General features: G+C 53.1%; 1 protein-coding gene across 1 annotated transcript; it reads right to left on the minus strand.

Moving 5' to 3' along the window:
* Window positions 1-6371: 6371 nt before the first annotated feature.
* Window positions 6372-18989, minus strand: SCRT2 (scratch family transcriptional repressor 2). Its single transcript, XM_036323800.1, has 2 exons — window positions 18717-18989; window positions 6372-7165 (listed from the first exon to the last, which is right to left on the minus strand). Exons 1-2 carry the CDS (start codon window positions 18847-18849, stop codon window positions 6372-6374), a joined length of 927 nt encoding a protein of 308 aa, XP_036179693.1. The 5' UTR covers window positions 18850-18989.
* Window positions 18990-19371: the final 382 nt, after the last annotated feature.

Raw genomic sequence — 19371 nt, forward strand, 5'->3', positions numbered from 1 at the left:
GCAAACCATAGAACGCTGAGGCCATCAAAATATAACCCCTGTGGCCCTGACCGGTTTGGCTCAGTAGATAGAGCGTCGGCCTGCAGACTGAAGGGTCCCAGGTTCGATTCCGGTCAAGGGCATGTACCTTGGTTGCGGGCACATCCCCAGTGGGGGGTGTGCAGGAGGCAGCTGATCGATGTTTCTCTCTCATCGATGTTTCTAGCTCTCTATCCCTCTCCCTTCCTCTCTGTAAAAAATCAATAAAATATATTTAAATATATATATAACCCCTGTGAGTACCCAAATCATACTTTGTCTCTGGAAGTACAACTGACACCCATGCCTCAGCCCCACAATTATTGAGCCATCAGCTGGGAGGTGATTTGATAGCTGGGGCTGGAATCATCTGGAAGGGACTTCATTTACACACCTGGCAGACGGTACTGCCTGTCAGCCAGAATACCTCCATGCGGCCTGGACTTCCTCATAGCATGGCGCTAGCTTCCAATAGCTACTGCTTCAAGAGAACCTGGCAGAAGCAAGGACTTTCATGGACTTTCTAGTCTAGTCTTGGAAGTCATATAGAATCATTTTTGCAGCATTCTATTTGCAGGAGATGAGCCAGGCTCAAGGGAAGGAACAAAGACTCCCTTTCTTTCTTTCTTTCTTTCTTTCTTTCTTTCTTTCTTTCTTTCTTTCTTTCTTTCTTTCTTTCTTTCTTTCTTTCCTTCCTTCCTTTAAACCAGGTGTTGTTGTTGTTTTTAATATATTTTTATTGATTTCAGAGAGGAAAGGAGAGGGAGAGAGAGATAGAAACATCAATGATGAGAGAGAATCATTGATTGGCTGCCTCCTGCACGCCCCCCACTGGGGATTGAGCCTGAAACCCGGGCATGTGCCCTTGGCTGGAATCCAACCTGGGAACCCTCTGTCCACAGGTTGACGCTCTATCTACTGAGCCAAACCAGCTAGGGCAAGACTCCATTTCTTAATGGTAGAGTAGCAAGATGCTAAAAGAGCTTGTGGGTGGGAAGTATTGTGACCATCTTAGAAGACACATCTGCTGTAGGAGGTGATCCTGGGAAGGACTGGGGAAGGGAGAAGTGGCAATAGAGGGCACACTGGTGAGCAGGTTAACTTGGCGGGCAAACTGGGGCTCACACCTGGGGGCTCTGAGAAGAAACATCAGGCATCATGTATCAGCATTGTCCCTCTGAGGGCCAGAGGATAAGGGGCTGGGCATTTATTCACTGACTCCTGTCCCTCATTGGTTGCCTGATGTTAACTCTGCCATTTCTGGGCTGACTGTACTCCAACTGAGCAAGTGTCTGGGGACCCAGAGGATGAATCTGCCTGCTTATAGTGACCTCAGAGGTGGACTAAGGGAATAAGGGTCAGGACATCATACATTCTCTTTTTGTCCAAACCAGCTGGAGTCCCTGTTTGTTGTTTGCAACCAAAGGCCCTAACTACCTATTCTCCCCATCCTTCTCCTGGGCTCCTTGCCCCTCCCCTTCTCTTTAATTTTATTTATTTTTAGAGAGAGAGGAAGAGAGAGGAGAGAGGGAGAGAGAGAGAGAGAGAGAGAGAGAGAGAGAGAGAGAGAGAGAGAGAGAGAGAGAGAAACAACAATGTGAGAAAACATTGATCAGTTGCCTCCCGTACGCACCCCGACTGGGGATTGAACCTGCAACCTAGGTATGTCCCTGACCTGGACTCCAACCCGCAACCGTTTGGTGTACAGGACGATGCTCCAACCAACTGAGCCACCTGGCCAGGGCTTCTCTTTCATTTTTGACAAAGAATCTAGCACCTCAAGCATTTGAGTGTGCAAAAGACTTTTCTGGGGAGACAAAAGAATTTCTGTGCCACAAAAGGAACATTAGAATGTCACATTCTCCTACCCCCGCATTGCTCAAGTCCATTTCTACAGCTTGGCTTACAGGGTTCTGCCATGTTGCTTGGTGCCATTCTTTCTGTTTTCTTCTCCATTTCCTCTTTGTCCCCTCTACCAACCACTAAGTTCCTGTACTTACTTTAGGCAGAAAGTTTGTCATTTTCTTCTGCAGCTTCAGTGACTGCTGAGCATCTCCTTGGGGTCTTGAAGCAACTTCTCACCTTTTTTAAAAATCAAGTTTTTAATGTATGAAATCTGAATTCTGTCAATGATATGATACATAGCATCATGAACTTTTTAGGTCAAAGTTGTGGCTAAACTCGCTTTTAAATTCACAGTTCCAAGCAGCTGAGCCAGCTCTCTATACCTTGACAGTCTTTCCTCTCAAAGAGATAAGTCTGCTATAACAATCTGTACTAATTCCATCATAATATGTATCACATTGTATTTTAATTACAAGTTTATGGGTCTCATCAGATTGGGGTTACTTGAGAGCAGTGACTTTGCCTTGACGTAAGTACCAAATTATTTACTAAATGAGTAATGAATAATATTTCTATTTCAATTGTATGTATCCATAATTGAGCATTAACCTAAAAATATTCTATAATTTGATTTAAAATCTTCATAATTTAAACCAGAAATGTATACCAAGACTTTGACTTAGTTTGTGCTAAGTCATTTTTAAAATGTGCAGCTTTGGGACATTTTATTATAAAAAGCTGGTTCTCATATACATAACTAACAAGAACTTAAAATTCATCGTACATTTACATTATTTTTTTTTTTAGCTTGACCTTCTAGTAAATCTTTAGCTTCACTGATTTGGGCTGCTGTATAAGGAGATCCTCCCTTGTCTGGGTGAATTGTGTTGGAGAGTGAAAAACTATATTTCTCAGACTTCCTTGCAGCAAGGGTACTGACAGGGAGTTAGGTTCTGCCAGTTAGGTGCGCTTTTGTGGGGTCTGGATGGCAGGAGTGGGCAGGGACCATTTCTTGTTGCCTTGTCTGTTACTACGGGCAGGATGGCTGTGGAGGGGCTGAGCTTTCCTCTAACAGTGTCCCAGTGTGGAGCCACCAGGGCAGTAGGAGACGCGAGACAGACCGGTACAGGGGCAGTGCCAGAGACCTCTTGATCCCTGGGTCTCACCTGCTGTGCTGTGTTCTTGAACTCAGCAGTGCAGCCTCCTGACTGGCCCAGTGTGGCTGTGAAAGAGGCAGGAGCGTTGTTGCTGGGCTAGTACTATGGTGATGTTCGGGGGTCCAGCTCAGGACCTTCAGCTCTTCCAACAACTTTGTCAGCAGCCAATTCCCTGCGTTAAATACTTTCCACTTCAAAGGGATTTGACATAGGAATTAGATGTTTATAATATGCTGATCTAGCATGGGTTCTTCTCCCTGAGCCTGAAGCAGATGTAACGGATGCCACAGCCAATCAGGAGCAGTGTGTGTAGTAGCCACAGAGGACTGTGTGTTGTTGGCTAGGGAAGGCAGCAGTGCCTGGGCCCCTCGAAATCCCATTGGAGACTTTGTGGGGGTTCCCACACTGCTGTCATTGCTGGAGACACCTAGCACGCAGCTCAGGGCGCAGTTGCCTGTCCAGAGGTGTGTGAAGGGAAAGGTGGATAGGCACGAGGGACTAAAGGCAGACAGGATGAGGGGCTAACACTGAGGGTGCTGCCCACAAAAGGAGGAAAACTGAAAGGCAGCCTCAAGAGAGATGGGGTTCCAGCCTTCAGCCCCCACTCGCTTGCCTGGCATCCAGTCCTCAAAGCACACAGGCCCCACCTGTCAAGGAGTCTGTGTTGAGGGTTGGAATTAAGTGAGGTGGTGTTGGAGGTCCCCAGTGAAGTTTCTAGTAAGGCAAGGACAGATTTGTGTTTTGAAGGATCTCCAAGACAGCACGGAAGATGGATTGGTTGTCCGATATCTTCCCGAACACCTTTAATGACAGGTAGCTCATGAGCTCTAGGGGCAGTTCACTGTTTTGGGACAATTTTGAGCCAAAGTCAGCTTTTTTGCCTGCATGCACTTGCTGCTTGTGTGATCAGTAGGGCTGGCCAGAAACCTGACCAGAGCAGTAGAGCGTGTGGTGGGGAAGAATGTCGGGGCTGTAAGCTGGCTGTCAAGCGACAAGTCTGGCCCATAGTTTGTTTTGGAGGTGTCATTTGAATTGCTTTTTTAAGCAGAGACACATTCTTTCCTGTTAGTCACAGGCTCCACCATTCCACAACGCATTAAGGCAACCCGCTTTATTCACTTATGTTATTATTGTGGTTCTTGAACCCTCTGAGTTTGTGACCCCAGTACTTGAGGAATATTTAGGACTGAGGATGTCAAGGGACCCCTGGATGTGTGCGCCCCCTGGTGTCAGCTACTGGCTGGTCAGGCTACAGGGAGGGAAATGGAGTGGAAAAAACCCAGTTTCCTCTCAGGAGCGCTCCCCACCCTTTGTCCCTCCATCACAAGGGCTAGAGGCGCTGGAGAGTGGCCAAAGTCCCTTTAATATCCCTGAATTGCGTTACAAGTAATACTGCTGGAGGTGAGGAGGGGATGGGGCGTCTAGGGCAGGAGACGGGGAAGAGGAGAGAGGGGGAGCGCCAAGCGCTCATACAAAATATGGCCAAAAGGCTTAGCATGCATGGAAAATTATTGCTGTCGGAAGTTCCTATTTACAGGGTCAGCACCCTCCGTAACTGCTTCTGTGAAACCTCTCCCTCCCCCATCCCTGCCGCCTCCCTTCCCGGGTGGGCCGGGAGTGGAGAAGCCATAGAGAAGTGCCCCTGCTCCAGGGTCCTCCCCTCCCCCCTTGAGGCTCGGGGGAGAGGCGGAGGGTTGGAGGCTCCAGGACTGCTGTCCCCGAGGTGGCGCCTAGCGATGGGGCAGAGTGTGTGCTTGAAGCAGAGAGGGCCGGCCCGTGCGCGTGGAGGTGTGTGCTTCGATCCTCACCCGGGCAAGCCGAAGAGCGGCGGGGGAGGTAGTGGCGGCCAACGGGGCAATGGCAGCCCTGGCCCCTCTGCCCGGGAGAGTTGCATAGATGTGGCTGGGAGGGAGCGCTCCTCCCGGGGAGCGAAGCAGACCGAGGCCCCAGCGGGGTCCGGGGCTCAGTCGGTCCCTGGAACCTGGGGTCCCTCGAGAAGAGGAGTAAATAGGAAACAAATGAGGAGGCTCCTCTCTCCAGTCTCCTGGAGTGGGAGTGGAAGGCTCAGGAGGGTGGGGACCTGCCCCATGACCGGACCTCCTGACACCTCCCCTTCCACCCCCAGTGAGGGTCAGCAGGCGTAATCCCCCCATTTTCGTGTCCCCTTCCCCAGCGAGTTCAGGCTCTGATGAGGGTGGGGCTGCTCCCTCACTCCCCAAGATGGGGTGAGGGTGTGTGTGTGGGGGGTACAGCCCTCTATGGCCTTTGCTGTCCTCTCCCTGCCTGGCTCCCTGACCTCCCAGTCCAGCTGGGGAAGCCAGACCATCCCTGGGTGAGGACAAGAGATTAAATAGAATAATAAATAGATAAATAAATAAATACACAAATAACTGGAGAGGCCCAGCCAGACAGGGGAAGGGCATTTGTGAGGTGCCCCAGACCTCCCCCCCAACAAATAAGGAGGGGTACCTGCCATCCTAGGGATGGGGAAAGTGCTCAGAGAATCTGGGGAGAGGGCAGCTTGAGTTTGGAAGCTCAGGGAGGGGCTGTCCTGGGGTAAGAGAGGGGCTACTTGAGGGGGTGCGGCCTGAACTGACCCTCAAGTCTGCCCCAGGTCAGGAGAATTCAGAGGGGTGAGAGATGCTAGAGGGATGAGGGGGTCTGGAGACAGTAGGGGTGGGGTGGGGGGTTAGAAGGCCCAAGAGGGTGGATGGGTGGTTGTAGTGTGTGAATGGCTGGCCTAAGGCCAGAGTATGGAGGGGATCAGGACGGATACAAGGGAACTCAGCAAAGAGGCCAGAGGAATGGCCCCGGGCTTTGAATGTGGTCTGGAGGCTGCAGGGCCCGCATCGCATGGCATTGGGAGTGTGGAAGGGAAACCGAAGGCAGGCGGCAGGGGTGAGTCAAGGGTAGGTTTGGGCCTTAGCCTAGGGCCTCCAATAGAGGAATGATCACAGGGACTTTGCTGAGCAACGACAGGAAAGATCTGAACGTCAGAAGAGGAAAGGTGCAGGGTCTGGGGTCTGGGTGGGAGAAAATTCCGGCTCTGGGGCCCGGGAGAGGCGCGGCGCGGACCTGGTGCCTGAGTTGGGAGCCTTGAGGGCATGGACAAGGGGTCAAGGTCCGAGTCTGGGAAGCCAGAAAGGACTATGTGGGCGTTGGGGGAAACAATGCCGGGAGTCAGTTACGGGTTTGGGGCTGGAGAGAAAAGTTCCGGGCTGGGAGGGGTGGGGGACGCGGTTCCCACAAGAGTCGCGGGTAGGGAAACGCAGCTGGGGGTTGGAGAGGGCGCAGGTGGGGGGCCCGGGGCGCGCGGAGAGCGAGTTCCGGGCGTGGGCAGGAGGCGGGAGCTCAGCAGGCGGGGCCGGCGGGGGGCGGCGGGGGCGGCTCGGCTCCCTTGACGCAGGCGGCCTCGCAGTGCTTGTGGAGGTAGGACTTGAGCGCGAAGCTCTTGTCGCACTGGCGGCAGCGGTAGTGCTTGAAGGCCGAGTGCGTCTGCATGTGCGCGCGCAGGTTGGAGCGGTCGGCGAAGGCCTTGCCGCAGTGCGCGCAGCCGAACGGCTTCTCGCCTGTGTGCGAGCGCATGTGGCCCTGCAGCAGCCAGGGCCGCGAGAAGGCCTTGCCGCACACCCCGCACTTGTGGCGCAGGTTGTGCGTGAGCACGTGCATGGCCAGCGCGGGCATGGACACGTACGCCTTGCCGCACGTCGGGCACTTGCGCGCCTGCTGGCTGTCCAGGCTGCGGTGCGTCTGCTTGTGGCGGCTCAGGTTCGAGGACGTGGCGTACGTCTTGCCGCACTCGGCGCACGCGTGCCGGTGCCCGCCGCCCGCCGGCGCCCCGGTGCGCCCCGCGCGCCCCCCGGCGCTCGCGGTGTCCCCCGGCCCCGCCGCGTCCCCGCCGGCCCCGCCCCGCCGCCGCCTCGAGCGCCCGTCCGAGATGAAGAAGGCGTCCATGGAGTAGCTGTCGGTCACGGCCGCCTCCCCGCGGAAGTAGCGCGCCGACAGGCTGGACTGCGGGCTCTCGGGGTCGCTGTACTCTTCCGGCGCCGCCGCCGGCGGGTACGGAGGCTCCGCGGGTGCCAGCTCCAGGCCCGGCTTCTGGTCCACATCATAGCTGGCGGGGGGAAGGCAGTGCGGGGCGTAACCTGGAGGGGCGAGAAGGTGGCGGGAGAAGGTGAGGCGCTGAAGAGGGCTTCTCCCCGGGGGCAGGTCGCCGCCCAGGCTCTCCGGCTCCTCGTTCCTTGACTGCTCTGGAAAGATGGTGGCGGCTGGTAAGACCGTGGTCGCTGTCAGGCGTCTTTGCTCTCGGTGTCAGGCTGCATAGGTTCAGAACCCTTTTGTGTAGGCCCCAGTAAAAATAATCCCCACCCCACCCTCGTGGAGCACAGAGCCCCCCACGGTTCTACTGGCTTTGTTTTCACTAGCTTCTTAAGTGCTTACAGCCACACAGTGAAGGTCTTATTTTTTATTGCACCCACTTTACAGATAGAGAAACTGAGGCACATAGAGTCTACCAGCCGTGGGCAAACTACGGCCCGCGGGCCAGATCCGGCCGTTTGAAATGAATAAAACTAAAAAAAAAACCAAAAAAACCGTACCCTTTTGTGTAATGATGTTTACTTTGAATTTATATTAGTTCACACAAACACTCCATCCATGCTTTTGTTCCGGCCCTCCCGTCCAGTTTAAGAACCCATTGTGGCCCTCGAGTCAAAAAGTTTGCCCACCCAAGCTCACCACTAGGAAACGGTGGAGCCAAGATTCAGACCGTGGCAGTCTGATAACCAAGAGTGTATGCTTTCTCTCTTCTGACATTATTTTGCCATTCCAGTCCTATAGCTTCTCTGAGTCTGTTTCCTCATCTACAAAGTGGAGCTTATAATTGGACACTCCTTCCCAGGGTTTGGAAGTACTGGGTAAAATGATGAATAGAAACATGTATTAAGCTCTTACTGTGTGCCAGGTTCTGCCTTGATGCTTTACCCATGTCAACCCATTTAATCGTCACGCACACTACCAAGTAGAAACTCTTATAATCCCCATTGTACATGGAAGGAAATTGAAAGAGAGAAAGGGAGCACACAGTAATTGCTATATAAATGTTAGCTATTATAAGTATGCATTTTACTTGGTTGAGAAAGTGATTTCACTGATGACTGTTTAATTGTCTGCCTTCCCCACCAGACTATGAGCTTTCCAGGGCTGGATCTGTGTGCCCAGACTGTGCCTGGCTCAAAAGAGGTGTGTGATACGTAGATGTTGTATGAATGAGTCACAATCCTGTTAGTCCCCAGCCCCACCTCAGGGTTGCTGGAGGATTTAAGGGGTCAAGTGTATGGTCTGTAATAAGTGCTCTAGGGAGGGGACTTCCTTGTATTTGCTTTAGAGTCTACTTTGCTCCACTAGAGGCCATCTGATGTCCCGCTGTGAGAATTCAGCTCCGTCTCCTCCTCCCCCCTCTCTAGAGTTGTCCCGGAAATCCTGTGTATGTGGGTTTGAGTGACCGGTGACTGTGCAGGCTGGGGCTCTCCCAGGGGATTCCACAGGGGTGTCCCAAGAGCATGGGCCACCCCAATTTGTCTCTGCCTTCCAGGGCCTACCGTGGTCTTAGCACTCTCCCCGAGGACCCTGGGGCTTGGGCTCCCAGGGGAGTTTCTGGCAGACATGTACAAACTTGTCATCCTAGTACTAAATTACCAAACGTTTCCATTGTCCTTTGACTCCAGAGAACAATGGAGTTTAGCTCCCTTTGCCTCTCACCTGGCATTTAGGATGGTCACAGGGTGAAATCTGTGCCGACTGTCTGCCACCCCGAAGGGAGAATGTGTCCTTATGGTTTCCTCTGTCCCTTCAACTGCTTGCACAGGACCCTCTGCACACAGATGTGATTGGGGTTGTGTGAGTGGAGGACTCAGTAGGGCGGGGCTCTGTGGTCGGATGCAGACAGTGCTGTGGTGGTAGCAGTCTTTTAATTGGGGGAGGTTTGCATAGCCTCTCAGCATCCTATTCCCCCCTCTTTTATGCCTTCAGTCTGGAGATTCTCCTACTCCAGGAATCAAGCCCCCAGATGTTCAGGGAATATTGTTTCAGACTGAGTTAAATATCTGTTGGGCACTCCGAGATCCCCTTCTTCTCCTTTAGTATTTTTCCCATTGTACTTACTGATGGTAATAATAATTGCTTGTATTTATTAAGCACTTAATATATGCCAGACTCTAGGCTAAGTGCTTCACTTCCATCACCTACCAATTGAATCATCACAAAAATTCTTGTTTTGCAGATAAGGAAACTGAGGTGCAGAGTGGTGATGGTACTTGCTTAAGGGGTGGAGCAAGGAATAGAATTCACTGCATGCTCCCCAGTTTCCCATACCTTGGGAGGTCCCTGAGGAAGGGGTTGTGGCTGGATTGTTCACTTGCTATAAGTGGGACCAAAGCTAGTGGACACGCAGTATTTGTGGAATGGGTGATAAAGGTTTGCCAGGCCAGCCCAGCAGGGTCTGCTGCAGGCTGTTCTCTCTGCCAGGTTTTGGGATGACTTGATTCCCTGCATAGATTCTAGCTGGGTTACCTTGAGTAAATCATGCATCTTTCTGTGCCTTAGGTCCTTTCTCTGGATATGGGGATAGAATACAGACTATTTGGAGGGGGTTGCTGACAATGTGACCAGTGCTTAGCATGTTTTCTTATGAAGGGAAGAGGGCATATTGGTTAAGTGTACACTTTAGTGCCAGACTGCCTGGGTTGAGTTTCAGCATTACGATTCCCAGCTGTGTGATCTTGGGCAAACTACTTGACCTCTCTGTGCTCAGTTTCCCTAGCTGTAAAATGATGGGTAATAAAAGCATCTAATTCATACAGTCCATGAGTAAACAATAAATGAAAAGTAAATAATAACCAGTGCTCCTAGAGTACTTATGTGTCAGACACTATTTTAAGGGCCTTACATACATGAATGCATTCTACCCTCATGACTCTAAGGTTGCTGCCATCTTACAGATGAGGACTCTGAGGCACAGGTAGTTAAGTAACATTCCCAGGGTCACACAGCTAGTAACTTAGAGTTAGAATTCCAACCCAGTGCCTGGCACATTGTAAACTCACGATACATGTTGACCATTACTGTTAAATGGTAACAGTTCCCCGCGATGTTTCTGTGCTGCAGTTTTCTGGGCATCTGCATGGATAAATCTTGCTGCTCTTCTCTGTTTCCTCATCCAGGATGTGTGATTCCTACCTCACGTTCTGATGAGAAAACTGATGGGTAGTAGTTTTCACCCAAGCTGGGCTCTCTGCAGGCATCGCCATCTGGTGGCAGCCTGCAGCACTGCAGCATCTTACTCCTGTCTCTTGGAGGCTCTTTATATAGAAACTAGAGGCCTGGTGCACGAAATTTGTGCACTTGGGGGTTGTTGGGGGTGGGACCCTCAGCCTGGCCTGCGCCCTCTTGCAGTCTGGGAGCCCTCGGGGGACGTCCAGCTGCTGGCATCAGACATCCTTAGCGCTGCCACGGAGGCAGAAGAGGCTCCCACTACCGCCGCTGCGCTCGCCAGCTGTAAGCCTGGCTTCTGGCTGAGCGGCACTCTCCCTGTGGGAGCTCAGTGATCACCAGGGGCAGCTCCTGCATCTGCCCCCTGGTGGTCAATGAGCATCATAGTGACCCGTGGTTCCGCTGTTCGGTTGATTTGCATATTAGCCTTTCATTATAGAGGATAGGGGTACCTCCAACAAAGGTTGCTCATCTGCCTAAAGACAGATGTGGAATTCCCTTTGGGACAGGAATTTGTGGGACGAGACCTGACACCCAGCAGCTATGGAGTTTAGCATGGGCTGTGGGGGTAGGGTGGAGATATTAAGTGGAGGTTTGCTTTGTGACCTTGGCCAGGCTGTTTAACCTCTCTGAATCTGATCTGTAAGGATGAAGGTTGGGATGCTCTAAAGACATCGTCTGCATCATGCTGAATAGATCTGTCAGTGATGCCCATTGTCCTGTCCCTCACCCCCATCAACTCCATCTCATTCTTCTCAGATCCACAGACCTCTCCCTAACTATGTGATCTCTGGCAAGTTATTTAACCTTTTTATGTCACATCTGGATAAGGAAGCTCATAATAGGATTGAGTGAACTAATGCATATAAAGCCCTTAGTACAATCCTGGCACACAATAACTTCTCAAACCGTTATTATTATTCTCATTATTATTATCCCTTAATTTCTGGTGATATCCTTCCGATCTGCCAGAGAGTAGGAGACACACATGGGTGTCTCAGGTACAAGGTAGTTACATAACATGCCCAGGGCACATGTGTGGCCTTGGGCAAAGCACCTCACCTGTCTGGGCCTCAACCCTGGAGAATTCTTTAGGACACTATAAGCCGTGCTCTAAACGCTCTTCATGGGACCCGGATGGGTTTGGGGTGCCTTCCTCTGTCCCACAGGCGACTATAGAAGGCTGAGCTGGCGGTTTCTCCCCTGAAAGGGAGAGACAGGGCTCTCTTGTTTGGGTCCCTATAGAGGCAGGGGGGCCTAGAGACCCAGGGAGAAGAGACCTGGCGTTCATCCTGGCCTGTGTACTCATACCCTAGATCTGTGACCTTGGGCATGTCATGCAGCCTCGCTGGGCTCAGATTCTCCCCTTTGAGGGATTGGAACTAGAGACACCCTGCCATGTGGGGTGGCAGGGAAGGCTCAGAAACACTTCGGTGGTGTGGAGAGGTCTTGTGCATGTCACCTGAGAATGACTTCTGGTTTTCCCTGCCTAAGAGTCTTGATAGTTCAGATTGGAGGTCCAGAATCCATTTTTAAACATCCTGCACCCAAAGGAGTGGTGGGAATGGAATTTTATGAGAATTAATAAATTCTCTGCAGACACTGTCTCATCCAGCTGCGGGTGGGGAAATCTCTGATAAGTATGGCTAGGACTGCTACCATTCCAGCTCCCACTGAGTCCTCCCTGTGGGCACTGCACTAATAAACCCAGAGAGGGGAGAGGATTTGCCCAAGGTTACTGGAGGAGGTGTTAGGGTTGAAACCCTTCAAAGTCTGTGGTTTTCCCAAAACACCTGAGTGGGCATGGAGACCTGCTGGGGGAGGAAAGATTTTCAATCAGTGGGGAGAAGGGGTGGTAAATTCTTTAAAATAATATCTACCAGTTGACCTGTGGCTGATGGGATGCTGGGGTGATGGGGGTAGGAGAAGCCATTGTTCTAGAAAATGCTGTAGCCCCTTGTAAATTTTTGTAAATAATAATTAATAAAAGTAATGACTAATACTATTGAGCACTTACTGTGTTCAAGGTACCCTATTCAGTGCTTTAATTAGCCCGTGTCTTAAGGAGCATGATGGTCACTTCTTCTGGTGCCCTAGTTCTACAGAAACAGGCCCAGATGCCTTGGCCCATCTCAGATCACAAAGCAAATTCAAGTCAGAGTGAAGCTGGCCTCCTGCCTCCCAGTCTAGAGCTCCTTTTCCCAGTCTCTCCCAGATTCCCAGGGTCCCAAACGTCTTCCAGGGAGTTTCCAGCCCTGCTTGCCTGTCTGGAGATGGGCAGAAAAAGAGAGGGCTAGGTGGTGGGCCAGCTTCCCAGGTGGCCCACTTTCCCAAGGAGAGCCAGCCCTGCTTGGTGGAGGGGGCTGGAGGGGCTGCTGCCTGGGTATATTTAGAGCTGCTTCTTGCTGTGCCAGGGCCTCGGGCCTCGAGAATCAGCTCCAGCCAGCTGAGCAGAAAGCCAGGTCTGTCAGCAGCAAAGCGGGATAAAAATAGTCTCTCCTGTCTGCTCACAGAGCTGGGCAAAGGGCTGGTACCTCCCCTTCCCCTTATTATAGCATCTTTGTTTAGCGGTTCCCTGGGCACTGGACCAGATACAACACCCATGTCCTCCAAGGGCCTGGCAGCCGGTACACCTGCCCATTGGGGAGGGGTCTCTGAGTCCAGATGAGCAGAGGCAGAGTGAGGTCTGGCCCACTGTGACCAGGGCTGTAGGGCCTGGTGCTCCTGACTCCTGACCCCTGACCCCTGACCCAGACCCAGGGAGTTTCTAGAGGATTCCAGGGCCCCTTCCCACCAACTCCATCTCCCGAAATCCCCCACATTCTGTTTTTTCCTTACTGTGACCCAGTTCCTGTGGCCCACAGGGAGGTCCACAGCTCTGTAGGAATCAATAGGAAAGATTTTTCAAGGGGTCTCTAGATAGAAGTGGGTGGCTGAGGGTCTTAATTGCCCAGTACTGGTTGGTGGAGCAGCCTCCTGCTCCTTCAGGGAATCTCCGATAGGCCATTTCTGGGCCTCCGTCTGGAGAACAGGTGTCTTGCACAATGTGTGCCCTCCCTCCAGGCCTCCTGCTTCCTGCCCTACCCTCTCTCTGCCCAGAAGGGTGTAATCAGAGAGCCCATTCCAACCTCCCTTCCTGCCCAAAGGCTGGCAGTAGACACTCCAGGAGGGACCACAGCTGGGAAGGAGGCCAGGAGTTCTGGGGGCATCATCTCTCTCAGCACGGTCTCACCATGCCCCCCAGAGGCCTTCAGGCTGTGGGGCCCCTGGAATGTGGATGAAGCATCCACCAGGGAGGTGTGGCAGGGTCCACCATTTATGCCCTTGTGACCTTGGGCAAGTCATGGGCCCTTCTAGCCCTAGGTTTGCCTCTGTAGGTCAGAGCTAATACTCCTGTGTGCTCATTGTCTTTTGTCCACTGTGTTTGTGTGTGCATGGGGAATCTTTGGGATAGATAGGGTGTCCCAAAAATGTATACACACACTTTGAATAATTATAAAGGCAGTGCTTATAAAAAGGAATTTCATTTTCAAAATTGAATTATCAGCTGTTAGAGTGTGTATACATTTTTTGAGGACACCCTGTATAAATTGCTGTGCTGACATAGGGACTTGGTATACTATCCTGCCCTCCCTCAGGAACCACAGACTGTTCCAAGAGGGGAGCCTCAGCATGGACCCCTCATGTACCCCTTGTTGGCCCTAGGCTTTAGGGCAGTGGTTCTCAACCTGTGGGTCACGACCCTTTTGGGGGTCGAACGACCCTTTCACAGGGGTCGCCTAAGACCATTGGAAAACACATATATAATTACATATTGTTTTTGTGATTAATCACTATGCTTTAATTATGTTCAACTTGTAACAATGAAATTGGGGGTCACCACAACATGAGGAACTGTATTAAAGGGTCGCGGCATTAGGAAGGTTGAGAACCACTGCTTTAGGGGGAACCATGAGCCCCAGATTTCATATCCCACATGGGCCCTGTTACTCCACACTCCCACGGACTATTTCTTAGGAAAACCAGATTTCTGGATCCTCAGAAAGTCAGAGCTGAGAGAAATCAAATTCAACTGCTTGATTTCATGAGAGGGAAACTGAGGCTGGGGTAGGGAAGATTAGTCCAAAGCCACAGAAAAAGCTAATGATGGGTCTAAGACTTGAACCTAGCTAGCCTTGAGAATGGTCCTGGACATGACCTTGGGCTAAAAATTGGACCTGTATTTTGATTCTGGACCCTGAACATTGACCTGGATCTGATCCTGGACATTGAAACTTGAACTTGGACATGGATTTGTTCTGAATCTTGGACTGGACCTATAACCTTAGACATTGACCTTGGACCTAGACCTTGAGCCTAGTCCTAGACCTAAGGTTGAATATGGACATTGGATCTGGACCTCAGATCTGGACTTCGACATTGGACTGGATCTTGGACCTGGACCAAGACTAAGATGCCTGGGAAAGTCATGGTTAAAGAACACCCACATGGGTCTGCTCTGTGTCATTGGGCACCTCCTCAACCTTTTCTGGGCTCCCTCTGCCAAAATATTGGGGCAGCTCTTTTGTATCCCTGCTCCCCAGATGAACTTTCTGAAGTGTGGGGTGTACATGTTGGGGCCTTTCAGCCGGGCTCCCAGGCCTTGCCTGGAGCGACTTCCCGGCGCCATCAGAGGGAGTGAGAGGAAGTGGGCACTGTTGTAATGTGGTCAGCTAGATAAGCCCATAGGCAGAAGTAGGAGTGCTTCCTCAGCCTGCTAGCAGGGGAGGCTTAATGTAGCTGTAGAGGGCAGACAGCTGTGTTATTGGATTGGCATTGATCCCTCATCTGCCTGGGTCGGATGCACTCTGAAGGAGTGTGTGTGTGTGGTGGGGTCGGGGGGGCGGCAAGGCCAGGACAGGGTGCAGAGGAAGGGGGACCTGGGGCCCAGCTGGAGTGCAGAGTTAAGGCCCAAGGAAGGTAGACACTCAGTTGGGGTCCACAGAGACCGCTGCTGTGCAAAAGGGTAGGCAGCAGTCTCTTCTGGGATGGTGAGACTCCCCAGCATCCCCCAGGAGAGGAGCCCGGGCCTGTGAAGGAGTGCGCTTGATGGAGCTGGAGGGACAGGTACTGAGAGGGTTAGGAGGATGTGAGTTGGCATCTCACCCACAGAATGAATCTGTGCTCAGAATTACCCAGGGGAGAAGAAGGGAAGGGAAGGCTCCAAAGAGGCAGAAAACAGTGGAGAAGCAAGAGGAGCAGGAGGAAAGAGGCATTATATTGGAGAGGATGATGAAATTAGAACTGGTCTTCCTTCTTCGGGGAGCTCTGCGGAGGAACCTGGAGCTTTCTTCATTTGGGGGCTGCCTCTCCCCTGTTTATGGGTTCTGTGGTTTGGGGGGAGCCTGGAGACCAGACACCTGCTGCACCCTATGTCTAGCCCATGGAAGCGGAAAAGGAAGGGAGCAGGAAGGCAAAAAAAGAGCATTGTTGTGTGTGTGTGTGTGTGTGTGTGTGTGTGTGTGTGTGTGTCCTCCAGGAATTCTCCAGCACTCCCAGGCATTCCTGGTGCTGGGGGTACACCTTTTTCATTTGGGGTCTTGCATCTTCATCAGTTAGGAGCTGTGGTTCCCTTGACTTCCACATTCATAGCCATTCCCTCCCTCAGTGCCCCCTCCCCCCCATTCCCCTCACCATCCTCCTCCTGACCCTGCAGCCCTTGCTGTAAGAATGGCTTGTAAGAGGATCTTTCTTATAACTGGAACTATCTCCAGCCCCAGGCCCTCCCCTCCCTCCCTCCCTCCCTCTCACTCCCCCCCTTCTTTTCCCTCCCTCCTTTCCTCCTTCATTCTCCTCACCTCCCCCCCTCCTCTTTTTCTCCTTGTTTACCCAGCACACTTACACACGCTGGGAGAGAAAAACGTCAGCTCAGCAATTTTTCACACTTCCCTCAAACGCTCAGCAAGGTTATTTCCGGCAGAGCTGAGACAACGGACCACTAGGAGCTGGCAGGCTCTCCAAGGACCCCCAGCTGTGGAGTGAGAGAACCCTAACTGCCTCATCTGGCCACACCCCAGGGATGGGAGAGGCCCCTCAAAACAGGATAAGATAGACCCTGTGTTTCCTTGGCTGCACCAGCTTGAAGGGTCACCCCCTGGTCTCTGGTACCAACTGTCTATACAGATACTGCCAAGGCAGCCAGGCCAGGGTGCCTGTCCTCACCATGGGGCAGGCTGCAAAGACTGAGGCCAAGAAAAATGCCAGGTCTCAAAAACTCTGCCACCCTCAGCCAGGCGTCAGATGGTAAACAGAGCCTTATAGAATCCCTGACAGTGGCCCCCTGCATTCTGTTAGACCCTCACCCTGGCGTCTCCAGTGCCTCCCACACTTGACCTTCATAGAAGCTGAGCTTGTCAAATTTGGAAGGATACTTAGTTCATGCTATCTAAACTCTTTTACTGCTGGGGAGATGGAGGACCAGAGAAGGGAAGGCACTTGCCCAAGGTCACACAGCAAGTCAGAGAAGTAGAGCTCAGGCCTCCCAGAGTTCCAGGCCAGGTATCAGGCTATCAGGACAGTTTTGGGATTCCCTGCAGGCCAGGGAGGTGGTCTGGAGCCCTTTGGGGAAAGAGCCAAAGATAGAGGTGGTTCTAGAACCGCCACAGGAACACCGCTGCTGATGGCTTTGCCCTGACCCTGCTCTCCACCACTCACTCAGGGGCTCATTGTAAGCTCTTTAGGACTGAATTCAAGGCAAGGCACTCCTGCCTCCCTCCTGAGGAACAACCTTGCAGTTTTGGCTGTGCGTGAGAAATTCTCTGGGCTTCTTTGGGTTTCCTCACCTGGCCTGGAGACAGAACCAAGGGCACCTCCCATGGGAGCCCAGGGCTTTTGTCAGTCCCCCATGGGATCCACCTTGCAGTCTTGCAGACATTTCAGTTTCTACCTAGCTCCCAGCACACACACTCCCTAGCCCTGGCATGGCCCCAGGTCCACCCTCTGTCCTGCCAGCACTCAGCCAAGCCCAGCCACATCTCTTGGCTTCTGTCCTGGACCCCAAGAGGCCCTGGGGTCAAGAAAAGAAGACAGTATAATAAGGAATATGTGGGCAACAAGAAAGGGGGTTGGTTCTCTTGGCAGTCTAAGTGAGGCCAGGGGCTGAGGGACTGTCGCTATATTCCTGAACACTCCCTAATTTCTTTGACCTTGATGAGGTCACAGAGCCCTTTACCCAGCGCCCTCTTGCTACCTGGCTTGGCATAGTGATGGAATGTGGGTGAAGTGCTTGGAAATCCCCAAAGCAGGAGCTCCCACCCTCCTGGGCTCCTGCTTTTGCCGGACCAGCTTCCCCCCTTATCCTCAGCCCTTTCTTCTCTCTCTCTCTCTCTCTCTCTCTCTCTCTCTCTCTCTCTCTCTCTCTCTCTCACACACACACACACACACACACCCCAAAGCTCATGCCACATGTGATGTCAGATTTCTGATTGCCAGATTTCTGATTGCCTCTTCTTCAGACACCTGCCCTGGTGGAGCCATCAGCAGAGACCGGTTTTGTGATCCCCTTGATTGGGGATAGGGGCCACAGAAGCAGTTTCTGGTTCTTCCCCACAGCCTTCAGAGATCACCCTCTTCTGAGCCTGAATGACCTTTCTTGTCCCCCAAACCCTTGTTCCTGCAGGAACTTGCTCTGAGAAGAGATGGACTGTGTTGGGGGTGGGGGCCTTACAAGGAGCAGCAGGGCTGCCTCTGGAGGAGGGTGAGGAGCTGGAGTGGGGAGGGAGTGCTGCCCAGGGGCCCAGGAGCCACTTTGGGGGAACCCCTCCTAGAAATCCCCTTTTTTTTGCAGTCCCCAGGACAGGCCCTGCCCGTTGGCAGGCATGTGGCTGAGGGTAACAAAAGAGTTGCTGAGAGAGGGGCCTGAGAACACTTGTCTGGCATTGCCAGGGGGAGCAGGTTTAAAGGGAAGAGGAGGTCGCCCCCAGCTATCCCCAGGGAGCCAACCCCATCACCCTAGAGACTGGTAGCTTACCTTCCCGGAGGGGACCACACTTAGGCAGCCAGTTTCCTTCACTCAACCAGGGAGAGGGGAACCTCAGACTGCCTTGTGCATTAGCTCCCCAGCATTAGCCCTTCATGGGCGTCCCTTTCTCTCCTTTCTCTCCCCACCCCTCACTCTCGCCCCTTCTAGGGCCACAACTTTCAAAGTCCGGTCTGGCGCGTGTCATGGGGATGGGCCGACCCTGCGACTTTCCCTTTGTACAGACCTAGCTCCTGCCCCACCCGCCCGGGTCCTCTGGAAGCCCCAGAGGCGCACACCGCACGGGAAGTCTCCCGGGGTTCCCCTCTGCGCGCAACCCTCCTTGTAGCCCGAGTTGGGGAGAGCCCGAACCCCCTCCTCTCTACCGTCCTTCCCCCGCACCCCCCCCAACCCCGCCGGGTCCCACTCACCGTTGTCCCCGGGCGGCCCCCGGGCTCCAGGCAGCACGTAGGCGGTCTCCAAGGGGTGGTAAGTGGGGGCCGGCACCCCGCTGCACTGGAAGCCGTCCCCTTTGATCTTCTTTACCAGGAAGGAACGCGGCATGGTGCGACTGGCGGGGCTCGGCGGGGGCACCTGCGTGGTGGCCGGGTGGGGGAGGCGGCCAGCCGGGCGCGATTGGCTGTCTGCGCAGGGTTTCAGCACTGGACAGCTCCCAGCGGGCGGGCGGGCCGGCAGCAGCGCGGAGCCGGCCCCAGTGGCGGCGGCCCCGGCGCGGCTCGGCTCGGCTCGGCTCGGGCTCCCGCTCGGGCTTGGCGGCGGTGGCGCGGAGACAGGCGGTTGCTGGAGCTGTGCTCAGCACTCCGGCTGCCGGCTTTATATGGGACGCAAGCTGGAGGAGATCAGGTGGTCCCCTAGCAATGGAACTGTTCAGCGCTCTAATCCATCAAATGTCCCCCAGGACAATCGCTCCGCACACGTTCCCCTGAACCGGCGGCGGTGGGGGCAGGCCAGGCGCAGGGAGCAGTGGGCAGGCAGGAGGGGAGTAAGTGAGGGCGAGAAAGGCGCGGAGATAGAGAAAGAAGTATGTATGGAGTGGGGAGAAGAGAGAGGAGATACACGGAGAAA

This window comes from Myotis myotis, unplaced genomic scaffold (genome assembly GCF_014108235.1).
Source record: "Myotis myotis isolate mMyoMyo1 unplaced genomic scaffold, mMyoMyo1.p scaffold_m19_p_9, whole genome shotgun sequence".
Taxonomy (NCBI): domain Eukaryota; kingdom Metazoa; phylum Chordata; class Mammalia; order Chiroptera; family Vespertilionidae; genus Myotis; species Myotis myotis.